The sequence below is a fragment of the Chroicocephalus ridibundus genome, chromosome 6, assembly GCF_963924245.1.
Source record: "Chroicocephalus ridibundus chromosome 6, bChrRid1.1, whole genome shotgun sequence".
Lineage (NCBI taxonomy): Eukaryota > Metazoa > Chordata > Aves > Charadriiformes > Laridae > Chroicocephalus > Chroicocephalus ridibundus.
Window position 1 is genome coordinate 51,602,361 of NC_086289.1, and position 13,705 is coordinate 51,616,065.

A 13,705-nucleotide genomic window follows, 5' to 3' on the forward strand; every position below is an offset into this window, starting at 1 on the left:
TGTTGCTGCTGTAAGCCTTACCCCAAAACCCCGTACGTTACCTTTTCTTCTCCCTGTCATTCCCCTGAGGTGTGACCGATTTAGGCCAGTATTTAAGCACTGTCCAAGAGGAACAGTTAGGTTAGGTGATGCTAATGTGGTCATACTGCTTCTTGACTTGAGTCAGTCTGTTCGCAAGGTGCTGCATGGGCACGAGCTTGCTTCAGCACCAGCACGAAGGTTTTTTGTCTGTCGGGCTGTATGTAGAGATGATAATCCTCAATAATCCTTTCTGAATTTGTTTTGTTACTGTTTCCATCAACAGAGAGCACCAGCAGTATTTAATTTCTCCAGTACTGCTATATACTTTTTAACTGTCCTCTCTTTTATCCACAGGCTCTTTTCTCCATAAGTAATCCTCATTCTGAGATTGTATTGGTGGCAAAAATAGAAAAGGTGCTTACAGGAAACATTGCCAGCAGTGCTGAGCCTTACATTAAGAATCCTGATTCTTTTAAGGTAACAGGAACATCAGTTTGTTCTTTGGCAGCTTCAGCCTGTTGGAAGCTGAAGACACTGCAAATTGTGCTCACAAATCTCACCAGTGCGTGGTTGCTGAACAGGTCAAGCTCACAGGAGGCGCACACCTAAGAAAGCAAACGTCCAAGTTCCATTAACTGAATGAATCAAGTACCATTTGTCTGCAACATACGAATCCATTCACGGTGCAATCCTATGCTAGTTATATCTTAGCAGGGTGAAATTCTTTTTCAGCAATCTTTTAGAAATTATGAGTTAGTGCGCTTCATAAACAAGAAAAGTTTGGGTTGGCACCTGTTTCTCACTGAGAGCAGGCAGTGCGTCTGCATTGGGTATATTACAGACAACTGGAATAATAACTGTAATTAACAAAGTTCTGACTAAAGGGATGGTGAAAGGGTTTAATTCATCAGCAGCATCATATTCATCTGTGATATCTTTGCTGTCCACCCAGAACCTTCTGCTATGGTCAGTATCAGACTAAATTATTTTAGGGACACTACAGCCTCTTCAGAAGAGGAGTGCTTGGATGTACTTTGTGCTGCATTTCAGATATTACAATGATATTGATGAAATAATTCATATTTTCTTTGTTGTAGTGTGCACAGAAAGTGTTAAAATCCAATAAGCAGTTCTGCAGCAAGCTGGGGAAATACCGTATGCCGTTTGCTTGGTCAGTGAGGTATGTATCAATTCTTTTTATGATTTTATAAGCATCTTATAGCTTATTCTGTTCTTGGACTTGTATCCTTTTATTCTTTTCCACTTGTTCTGCCTGAAGCTAAGCAAGGCTTTCTGCATGGTCCAGGACCCCAGAACATCCTGCAGCTTTATTATTTCATTGCCCTATTTTTCATACAGCTGAACATTGGTTACTTTCTCATTTTGTGTTACTGTGGCAGAATCTTTTCTTCAGGTATGTAGTGAAGTTGCCAGGGAGTAGCAAAGGTGGCTGACAGAATATCAATTTATCATGAGCTCCAACAGTGGTTTGGTGCTAAAAATTACCAAAGAGACTTCAAAGTCACAGTTCTCACAAGAATTTTTTACAAAGATAATTACAGTCTGAAATAGAGTTGCAATGGCCACCTAAAATATAGGTGCACAAGTTTGTAGCTCTGTTCTTGTTATGATACCTGTCAGGTTTTAGGAAAAATCTACCTAAGGATTTGGAGGTTATGCGGACCCTAAAACAGTGCCTTGGGGGTGATGTTGAAGGATTATGCTTCAGATGCTCTTGCATTTTTAGTGGTTAGTAGGTGACAGCTGTTATTTTCTTGTTTGGCAGGTCAGTTGGGTTTTATTGCAGGTCAGTGCAGTGGCAGTGATGGATTTTTATTCTTCCTCTCTCCTGGATAATTTCTCGCTGGTCTCACCCTTAAGATGGAGGCACCCCTGTGCCTCTTGATTTCCCTCAACCAAATTAAGTCACAAAACCACATATGGCTTTCTTATTTCTGTCCTCCCTTTCAGTTTCCATGTAATTCCTTTCTCTGTTCTCTCTGGTTTTTCCTCCTTGGTCTTCTGTAATTTCCTCAGCTTACTGCTGCCCTGGGATGAGAGAGCTCCAGGACTGAGACCCTCCTGTGTGTCCCTGTGACAGCTCACCCTTCTTTCTGCCATGCATAGAACAGGGAATATAACATCTTGTATTCCTTGTAAAAAGGAAAGCTGCCGATTGCCAAGTGAAAGCATTCCTTCTCCTCTGTGGCTTCTGTTCTGACCGTGGCAGGCCAGGTGGAGAGCTGCCTGAAACCGTAGGGAGGAAGAAGGAGTAAGTGCTCAGTGAAAAAGTCCCACTGTGGCATTGCCCATGACCGTGAGGGACAGCTGTGTGGCTCTGGGCTTCTGGTGAGCACCAGAAGTGCACAGTTTCCCCTGCTTCATGTAGGGGAAAGCTTATGATTTTAGAATATGATGCTTAGATGGCAAAGGAGAAAACACTCAGTAAGGTACAGCCGTTTGAAGAGTTCATTTATTTTTTATTGACATACATTTTTGTCAATATCCAGTAGGAACAGGAGAAGTACGTGCATGCTCAAGAGAAAGGCAGATAATGTGTTCTGATCTGTCATCTCAAGCTCAAGGATACTCATTAATATTTACTACTTCTGTATAGCCAAAGGACCATTCATCAGAACTATATTGATGGTTGTCTCTTGGGTTGACAGCGCTACTTTTAGCATGTAATGGCAAGAGGTGCAGGCTTGACATCAGGCTGACTCGAGGTTTTTTATTAACTCTGTCCTGCCTGTCTGTGGTGGCACCATCAGTGATACTTCCTGTGCAACTCAGTCATTGCTGTAGCTATCTTTAGGTGGCATGATGATTTTCACTAGTTCAGGGTCTGCCTAGTCACTCTTGCATGGAGGATAAGCCTAAAATGTTCTTCTGCATCTTCAGCAAATCTTATCTCAGAGTGTTTCTTGCCAAAAAAAAAAACCCAAACCAAAAAAAACCCACCACAAAAAAGAGAAAGTTTTTCTTCTTTTGAAGGAAGTGCATTTCCCTTTCATAGGATTCTGCAAGTGGCAACCCCTATTGCCTCTCGGTGGGAGGGAGTAGGCAGGACAGGGTTTGGGCTGCGCTGTACTATACTGTACGTGGACGCTTGGCTGTGTACGTGGCGTGGCTGTACCGCTCAAGCATGTTATGTAGTACTGGGCCTTGGCCCAGAATTGTAGCTGCAGGTCTGCACTTGCTCTGCCTAAGAGAAATCCAGCAAACATGAATGAAGTTTTTACTTCCATCCCTGTAAGGTGGATAGCACCTTAAATGCCTGTCAAGCTATGGTGCACTGAGAAAATGCTGCTTTTCAGAAGATTCTCCTCTCCTTTCAGTTCTGTGTTCTTTTAGGTATTTTATCATTAAAACACCAGTTGTCAACTCCTTGGTCATCTCAGATGTAGTGTTATAGCTGCATAAATTTATTTTGTAATAACAGGCCACTTTGATTTGGAGTAAGGAATAAAAGCTTGATTAGGTCAAGCTTGACTAATAAATAGTGCTCCACCAGATTTAAACCTGTGTGTGAGTTTTTTGTTCTCAGTACTAGAACTGAGGGTTCTCGTTAACATGGTATATGATAGATGTGATAGCAGCAGCTTCCTGTGACCACAGCCATGTGAGCAGAAGCGTTTTCTATAGATGGATTGCTCTGCTCTGCTTAACTACTACTCATCTAAGTGGAGCACAGCAGTTGCTGCTGCTGCACCCAACAGTATGTATAGGGTAAATGAACAGAGGTTGCCCTTTTGGGAATTCGTTGCAAATTGGTTAATTGGCAGAGGCTGGAATGGGGCAAAGAACATAAGGCAGGATGAGAGCAATACAGCTCCGTTTGAGCGGAGCTTGCCAGTGTGATGCTTAGTACAGTGGGTATGGAATATCTGGGAGTCTGAGCCTTTCTGTCTGTTTCCTTGAGACTTATGGTCAATGGAAACCATTGGCTCTAGTCCCATACTCTTTCAGTTTCAGAGATGGCAATGACTTGTTTCATTGGGTATTCTCTCCAAAATTACAGGCTGCTTTTTCAATGTGCAGCCCACAGTCTTAGAAAATAAGATAAAAAGGATCTCCACATCATACATTTTTGCTTTCCCTAGGATGGGGTCAAGTCATGCCTAAATGCATTTGTCTAGCCAATATTTCTGGCTGTGATTTCCCAAATATAAATGGGAATATATGCTTGTGGTGTTAGCAAATGCACAGCGAGTTCAACATTTTGCAGACTTACTGTGTGTGTGTTACACAGATGGCCAGCACGTGGGCAGGGGACATAGCTGGGGTTTGTGGACATCCCTCAGTTCCAGGAGGCAATATTTTTGGATGGCATCCTAATTCGGTGCTTCACTACCCATACTATTGAAAAGCTTTCCTCCCATCTGTAGAATTAATTACAGAAAATATACTTGGGTGTGTTTATCAGCTCTTAAAGTTTTTTATTATAATTCACATGAGATAAAACAGTTTAAAAATAATTGACTAAATACACCACACGTGTGAACTTGTTGTTATCCATGATGTTGCACAAGGAATTTATTTAGTTCAGGGGGTCAAATTCTGCGCTCATTTACATCTGTTTGTATATTAACATTATTCATAACTCTTTTTGGTAAAAGCAAAGTATAATTTGGCCCTATAGAATCTATTTCTATTTTCAGAGCTTGAAATTAGAAGTTTCCACAGGAGGCTATCACTCTACAGGGGAAAAAATGGTTTGGCTATGATAAATAGCAAAACCCTGGGTTTGGAAATGTGTTTTCCAGTTATTTCATTCTGGCATTAACCACACTCCTGTTCTTGTGTGGAAATTTTCCCCCCTTAAAGCAGTTACAGATGGCCAGAGTGTGATTTTTACATACGCATTCAGCGAGCCAAAATCTTGACAGTTGAGTATTGTGCATGTGACTAAAACTCTTAATTAGCTTATGTGGCATCCAGTTTGTTAGCATCGTTCAAAAGCATGACTCAGGGTTCCTCCCTGATTTCTTGCTGGCGTTGGTGGTTTCTGGTGTCTGTCTGCTCTCGCAGGTATAATTATGGTATGTGTTAGAGTTACAGTGTGTCAAATTCATCTTCCATTCTCATATTCCTGCCAGAACTGCCAAAGTTTGCAAATATGTGCCTGAGCTACATATTGTAGATGTTGGGAAGCTTCACTCACAGAGATTAGTTTTTTACACTCTGCTATTCCTTCAAACCTTCTCCACCCTCGTAAAACTTCACGTTTTAGAGCCTAATATTTGAATCCTTCGACACCTTGGGCAGCTGCTGGTTCGGTTCTTAGCTGGCGTAGGTTGATGTAGCTGAAGGTAGTGAGGCTGCACTGATTTACAGTAGCTGCAGATCTCACACTGAATCTCTAACCCTAGAGGTGAGCAATTTTACCACAAATCATAAGCCACTACTTAAAAAGTAGTTTTTTCAATGTTAAATTATGAACATGGTGTACATTTTCCATGCTTAAAGAATTTTTAACATTGTGGACTATCAGCTAACAATGTCAGAACAGTAGAATCATAGAAACACTTTAAATGCTGAGATGATGTTTCATTTCCTTTAGTGAAATCTGTTAATTTGTTTTGCCCTAAATTAACACCGTCAGAGAATCTCTTCAGGATTTTAGTTCTGTGAAATTTTTCTAATTAAAATATCTCTGGTAAGTAAGTAACTGGCAGCAATGAATCATTAATATATTAGAGAAATATTGGACTCCTGGATTGTAAAAGTGTTTTATCAAATTTCCTTTTCTTGGCTGTGACAGTTGTCATTTCCAAATGCTTTCAGTATGTTCACTGTGACAAGGATCACTTTCATTCCACCTGCACCCAGCGGCCTGAAAGGATCTAGCAAAACATGGGACTGTGGTTACTTAACTGCAGATGTAATACTTGCTGCTCTGGCAATTCTTCAGCTTGAATGAGCCAGGGGAACAGAGGCACCAGTATGGTTTGACCAGCAGAAAGACATCTAACTCTTCCCTGAGTGCATAAAACATACCTGGTTTTAAGAAGGATTATCTTGTTTTCAATGAACATTTAATTTGCTCTTGTAGTGGCAATGGGCTACTGTGTGTAAGTTGGAGGGATACAAATACCTGTTTTGTATTGTGGATACCTGGCTTCATGCCTTTAATTTTGTCCTGGGTGTATTATCTAGGCTAGGATATTCTGCTGAACTGACGAGGAGCAGTTCTAGAGGTAGGGCATATGATACCCAGCTAACCCTGATGCTGGGGAGGAGTGGTTGTAGGCAGGAGGACTCTGTAAAACGCTTCTGACTCCAAACCAGAGTGGCCGAAGTGGAGGAGGATGCCGTGTACCTGAGCCTCCCGGGAGACAGTGCTTGGTGCTCAGCACCACTGACCCCGAGTAAGCTACTGCTGGACAAACCTGGTTCTTTTTCCTTTTACACTGTGAACATTCCCAGCCCTGCTGCGCTGAGCAGTGGTTTGCTCGGTGTCAGAGCCTGCACTGGAATTAGCTAATAAGCTGCAGCAGAGCCTGGGTTTGCTCAGCATCACACTGCAGAGCCCAGTGGCACGACAGAAATCACTCACTGAATGTTTTAGTCCTCTCTCTAATTCTGGAAAAGGAAGCAGTGCTGAGTCCAAGAAACATCGTAGTGTCACCAATACTGTAGTAATTATTAAATCTTATCTTTTTTTCATTTCTTTTTTTTTGTCTGACAGCAGTGTAATGGGATTTGTAAAGTAAGTGGTGGCTGCCAGAAATTAGATCTGCTTTCTCCGTAATAACAAGATTTTTGACATGGCATGTTGGTGTGGATCTTATTCCCTCTAACTGCTGGAGGCAAAAATCTGATAGAAGCGAGTTGATTATTCTCTACAGTTACAAAGAAATGAAATAGTGGTGCTTCTCTCAGTTAATTAAGTTAAGACATGTTGCATTTATACTTATCCCTGGGATCCTCTTCCAAAGGTTTACTCCATTATTTTGTATCTGGCAACAATTTGTGCTGGCATCAATACTTCTTCTCACTGGCAGTGGAACAGAGAAGTAAATTAAGGAACAAGATTGGCCAAATGATTCACAAAACAGCACTTAGTGTCAAGAACATTTCACTTGTGTTAAGAAATGTTTTTGCATACTACCGTTGAATCCAAGGTTCATTAATTTGGATGGCTGTTACATTATCCGGTCCAGCCAGCATGTGTAACCCTTGGGGATATACAAAGGGCACTAGAATGTCTAATTAAGTCCTGCAAGTGTCAATGAGCAGGAATGGAAATATCTGGGAATGTTTTCCTGTGCTCACAACAGCTGATACTTACTGTTACCGGTTACAGACGGGTATCCTTTTTCCATTTCATTTGGCGCTTTGTAGCTAGTTCACCAAAAATTCAGTCAATGCTCCACAAACTTGTTTTGTGGAGAAAAGCTAAGCCCCAGTGAGTTGGTGTCATGCTCCTGGAGGACACAGAACAGATTTAATGCATAGGAAGGTTCAGTAGAGGTTTCTAACCTGGTTCTGCAAAAGCATACATGGTGAGATGTAGTGGTTGGGATTTGTCATCTTGCTGTGATTTCTGTTATTTAAAATTATCGTGATCTTCATTGGATAATAACTTCTTGGACGAAGCTACCTACTGATGTAATGAATTCTTCAAAATGCTTCCTTGAAATAAGGAGAAGGCAGCCTTGCAACCAGGGTGATGGAGGGGCGGGTGGGAGCAGAGGGCTGGCTCCAGTGAGGTGCTGTACGCTTCCAGCTTTCTCAAGTGAGACTTAGCTACAGAACAGGGGGAAAAAATGGTGGATGCTGAACTCGATGATGATCTGTTCTAGCATTAAACCCCAGCAGCTCCCAACTGTGAGCAGTCACAACTCATCTGAGGACAGTGGGGACTGTCTGCGTTGTGTAAGATTAAACAAGGACTGAGACCGCACGTGCGAGTAAGCTGAAATTGCCTGTGCTCCTGCAAACATACAGCTCGGAAGCTTTCTTGTCTGAAGCTCTGCAGAGAGCCCTTGAATTTGTGTAAGAATTCATATGATAACCCTGTTAAAAGATTACATGACAATTTCAAATGTTCAAATACGTATGGGTGCGTGTTTATAAACATGTCATTTTTCTTTCTTTATAGACCTGTGTTTAAAGATAATCAGGGAAATGTTGACAGAGACTCCCGATTCTCACCTTTATTCAGGCAAGAAAGTAATAAGATTTCCATGGAAGATTTGATTAAACTAATAGCAGAATACAGAAGGTAAGGAACAGTTTTTAATTTGGTTTGAGAAGGAATAAAAGCTTTATGAAGCTCTGCAGAATAATTTTCACAGCTTTTTTTTCTTCATTTAACAGAGTGTGCTGAAGTGGCTATATTAAATTAGTGTTTTTCACATTAGCCTATTACCTGCCAAAGAGTGCTTTAGGTTGGACCTTCCAGGAAAACCGAAACGTCATTTGGCACATTAATAAATGTTATTATAACCTAAAGTTAGTGATTCCTTAAATTAGCTTCCATCAGGGGAGATGCAGGTGAAGTAACCAACGAGAGAACATTATCTCAGGGAAACAAAGAAGTGGGGGGAGGGGGAGGAAGAGAGAAAAATGAAAAAGCATTCTTTAATGGTTTCCTCCCTCCTTGCTTTTGTTTGTTAGAGTCTCCATGACAAGCTTCAGAGCGGACATTGGAAGGAAAAACTTCTCCAAATGTTTGACAGTGTGTAAATTAGGGACTAGCAGTTTGGCTGGATAGTCTTCCACACAGGTGTAAATCAGGTTCATTATAGAGCAGAGTCTTTGTTTGTACTGGATAAGTGACATGAGTATTGAAGCATGAATTTCATCCTGACCCTTCTACTATAAACGTGCCTAGAAATGAGCTATTTAACTTCTCCTGTTCCATTTATATAAAAAGAGATCACAGAAAGATTGAATGTCAGCTACATTCAGGATGCTCCTGAATCCAATCAGGGATTGGATTGGGCCTCTTATGCCATTTTACTCTTACTGGTCAGGAAACTGTACTGAAATTCTCACTACTCTTATTAGAGTTGCCACTGCTGCGTTTGTCTGTCTAAAGCATCTCCTAGATAAAAGGAATTTAGCGCCACAGTTTTGGCACTTCTCAAACTGTTTGGGTGTGAGGAATATGTCTTGGTCCCTTTTCAGCATGGCACTTGCAGAATCCATGATGCTGTGAACTCCTTTCGTCTCAGCGGACACTGAATTCCTTTTAGAGAACATTTGATTCAGATTTTAGAAAGAAAAAGTGGGTGTTAATTCTCATAAGGTTTGGTTCATTAGTTTCTTCCTCTTTTACAAAATATGCTATAATATCGATTGCAAAGAGAATGCAGGAATGAGGCCAAGAAAGAAAGAAAAAAAAAAAAAAAAAAAGGAAAAAAACCCAAACCAAAACAAACCAAGTTTCTTTCCTGCTGTTGCATTTTATTTGATTTTAATAGCCAATAGGTGTATGTTAAATGTGTTTACTATACATTTATATCTTAAATTGGGGTCTGTTTTTCACTTTAGATTAATTCTTATTATGGGTCTCATCTCCCTTGTTCTAATTATCTAAAATGTTTCCATTTCTGTCATTGCAGAGCAGAGAAGATTAGCAAAATACAGACTATACCTGGCTGTTTGGATATTGCGGTTGATTGTGTTCCTTTAGAACATCCAAGTATGATTCCACTTTATAATTAATTATTATAATTAAAAAGGAAATTGTCATAGGCTTTCCAGCTTGCTGCATTGAAACAGTTCTGGTAGAAGTGTCCGTTGTTGTATAGAAAAATGTTTGCAGGGGAGTGTTCTTGTTTTGTTTTCTTGAATTATACCATTCTTTGTTTCATCCCGTACCTGGCCAGATATACCCCAGGAATACGGAACACAAGACGCTGAACCCGCATGTGATAAAAGTCCAAGGACCACTTTTTGGTCTCTAAGGGATTAGGCCAAAGAGCTGAATGGACTTCTGTAGCATGAGGCTAATAGCCCTGCACTGTTGATGGGCTGTGATGCTTGTATCCTCTGTGAATGGGACATGCAGCAGGTTTCAAGAATGCAGACTAGATGGAGGACTTAATTCAGAGGCCACTCAGTGCAGCAACTGCTAAGACAGATGCTTTTAGCTGCACCCTTTTATCTCTTTAAATTTTCTGTTTCACGGGACACGTTTCTGTGACCCACTGTTGCAAAAAGCTCAGGACCATTGAATTTCTCTGAAATCTATCATCGCACATCTTTATACCATCTTCATATGGTATTAGATGAAAAAAATAGTTTCGCTAAGATTTCAAAAGTAATTTTTATTTTTGCGATTAAAAGAACCTGATAGTTCAAGGTAGGCAAAATGGTCCAAAGCACCTTGGACCTTTTACTGTTACCTTGGTGTGTGCTGTGGCCAAATGAAAGCCTGGCTTTAAAGGGTGTGTGCTAGTAAAGTGCCCATTTCCTGTGGAAAGTCAATAAAAATTCCCTCACTCTAAGGAGTAACAGCTTAAACGTTTCTTTGGTATGGGGAAAATTTGTCTTACTCTGAATAAGGCTGCAAAATAAGTTAAAAACTACCAGAAAACTTCCATGCTGTAGGATTCATTGAAATCTCCGTAAAAACTCTTCTTGACTTCAGCCAGCTCTGAAGGAAGCAGTAACCAGTTCTGTTACAACACCTTCGTCCCACCCAAAATAAGTCATGCTAGGCTAGTGCTAAAATCCTTTATTGCCAAGAAAAGCCACCGAAAGGAAGTTGGCCAAAGATCTTGTCAAGAATTTGCTGGTATGATTGTGGCTCTAGGGACTGGCACTACCCTGCTTCACATTAGCATCAATTTGCATTAGACAACAGAAGTAGATCTTTGTTTTTATAAGACTTTATTTGCTATAGCTACAACAAGAGCTGGAGCCAGTGGCATATCAGAGGATGTTGTCTGACAGTGATTAACCTGAAACCAAACTTCTGCCTTATCTGCTGCGTGGGGGGAAGCCAAACTCGTGTAGCTCTAGCAAAGGGGGAGAGAGAAAAAGCTTCCTGAAGGTCCCACCTGTGCTGCGTGGTCCCTGCTTGTTGTCCTTTGTGCTGGACTGTCAGGGCCCCGAAGCTGGGAATAGGGCTGGGCTTTCCCCCTGCTTTCCCCCATAAAATACGTATTAAAACTCTGAACTGTGAGGCCCCATTCTTGTGGAAGGCATCGTGAAGAGTAGCTTGTAGCCGAGCACCATGCAGCTGGTGACAAATGGGACTGTTGCCCCCGTGTGTGTCTGTGCAATGGGAGTGCGGCACAGAGAGACCAGATGTTCACAACTGGCTGCAGGAGCCTGCGTTTCCAGCTGGCTTATTCCTGTTATTGTTGCCTCTTCTCACATTCTGCAGGCTATCGCTGCTCTCCCGTTTGAGCTATTGGTATTTAAAAACTTCATTTATTACTTACTACCCTTTCTGTGTTCGGTTCAACGCTATTTGTATTTGCCTGTGGATTTTCTACGGGCTACTGGAAGTGGAGAGCACAGAAAGTCTGCAGAGAGGCCTTAGCACTGTGTTTTAATCCTTCAGTTGGTCACTGGATTTCTCTAATGAAACCCGAAGTTAATGATGTTCAAAACCAGACATGATCAGAATGCTTACAAATCAAGTTTGAGGGGCAGCTGGCCAAATTATAAGACGTAACATTATCCTTGTATTTTAAGATGGGTTGCCTGAGTTTTGCCCAAACAGAAAGCTGCTCAGCTTTGTAGGCCAAAAGCAGTGAGCAGAGTCTCCCAAGTCCTGGGAATGTTAGTAGCAGAAGAGCAAATCTTCAAAAGTTTGTATGTGACCCTAAGTATCTTCATTGACGCACAGAGGAATCTGAGTGATTGTCTACAGGGAACTATGGCTGGCGCTGGGGAGAATAAACCTTCCCAAGGCTTCTCTACAGCAGGCGGTGGTCACTTCTGCCTGATAAATACAAGTGATTTAATTTAGCTGTTCCCTTTCAATGCTGCTAATTTTGATTGGGAAAGGCAAAAGTTTTCATATATGGATCTTTCCAGCTTAATTCAGGAGCTATGTCTGTTGTCTGCATGTACAAGTCAATTGGACACGTTTGTATTTTGGTGGGCAGCAGGCTGGGAAGAGTTTTCGGTGTCTATTTGAAAGAAAGTAAAGAGAAACCACCCTGCTATAACTGGCATAGAGCCGCTTCTCCCCCGGCTGTTTGGGCTGCAGAGGACCTGCGCTAGCCTGGAACTGCCAGTTTCCTCTTGTGGTAGTTTAGAAGGAAATAAAATTGAGCAGAGTGTATACAAGCGATCACTGGCTTCTTTAGGCTTCCTCATCACAAACTGGTAGGCTTTTGCTGGGGTTTTTCTGGGGTTTGAGGAATGAATTTGCAGGCAGGACTTTCAAATTGTTTTCCCCAGAAATAGCTCGGGATATCGCTAGGTTGGTGACCCTTCTCAGCTGCTTTTGTGCAAACAGCCCTTGAGTTCCCCATGCTGAAGTTAAGTGTCTCACTGATTTAATGGCACAGGCAGACAGAGTATACTCTATCCGGTTTTAATCTCTCCCTGTCTGGGTGACAGAGTGCTTATTTTCATCTTCTGTTTCTTGGTCTGATTTCTGTTATCCCAGTTGCCTCATATAATTAATCTAGTTCTGCACTACTTGTTTCTTCATTTCATTTACTGTTATTAGATAATAGAAAAACTTAAATGAGATACTGAGTTGTAAAATTAATTAGAAACAGCATCACATCAGTATATTTGTTGAAACTGTCCATATACCAACGATGCTGTTATGCCATCAGATACCGTGTGTGTCAGAAGAGGTACTCAATGCTGTACTGTTTAACTCAAGTGAGATAAACCGTTTAAGGATGATACACTGTAATTGTTCTGAGGTAATGTGGATGCAATTTTAATGCAGGATTTGACCCGTTTCATCTCAGTGTTACTTGCTCTTTGCAAGTTAAGGCAGGATTTTACTTGTTCTATCCCAATATTACATATTCTTAGTAACAAGACTGTAAAAACAAACATAATATGTGATGGTTTTCTTTTCTGTTCTTTTGAAGACTGCGTAACTTCGTCTTTTATTCCAATCAAGCCATTTAATGACATAAAGGAGCATCAACCTACAGTGGAAGTTGAGGAATTTGTACAGGAATCCACAAAATATTCTCGACCTTACAGAGTATACAAGAACCAAATATACATATATCCAAAACACCTCAAGTATGATAGCCAAAAATACTTCAACAAGGTACAGTATGTGACCAGTTCAGGCCAACGTTGGGTAGTAGTGTACTGTATGAGCTCTCACTGAAATGAAGGAGCGCTCATCCTAAAGGAGGATCTTTGATCTTTTTCAGTTTTTGCAATCATGTAACATTGGTACAATGTTAATGAAATGAATCTATGGATTAATTTTAAGTTTGTATTAGTGATTCAAAGGGAGATAATGTGGTAATAGCTTTTTCACAATTTTCAGAAGGGCTGTATTTTAATGAAATGATGTGTGCAGAGAAAATTAATCTGGATAATGTTTGTAGTTCTTAAACGAAACTTGTACTACTTGCGTTTTCATGGTGATCGAAAATTAATTAAGGACAAGACACACGGAAGTGCAGGTGACCTTATACCCTACTTCTACAGAGTCAGTTTGAGGCCTGGCTTGCATTTTACCAGTTCTTGTTGGAAATACTATTTCTAGTGATATCACTGTGACTTA

General features: G+C 41.0%; 1 protein-coding gene across 9 annotated transcripts in view; it reads left to right on the forward strand.

The window, feature by feature from the left end:
* The window catches only part of DOCK10 (dedicator of cytokinesis 10), a 160,944-nt gene that overhangs the window by 94,009 nt on the left and 53,230 nt on the right, over positions 1-13,705 (forward strand). For all 9 annotated transcript variants that reach the window (XM_063338053.1, XM_063338056.1, XM_063338051.1 and 6 more), the window contains 5 exons: positions 376-498; positions 1,119-1,201; positions 8,129-8,251; positions 9,597-9,676; positions 13,050-13,237. In XM_063338053.1, the coding sequence (XP_063194123.1) occupies positions 376-498; positions 1,119-1,201; positions 8,129-8,251; positions 9,597-9,676; positions 13,050-13,237 (597 nt within the window). The remainder of the gene's footprint in view (positions 1-375; positions 499-1,118; positions 1,202-8,128; positions 8,252-9,596; positions 9,677-13,049; positions 13,238-13,705) is intronic.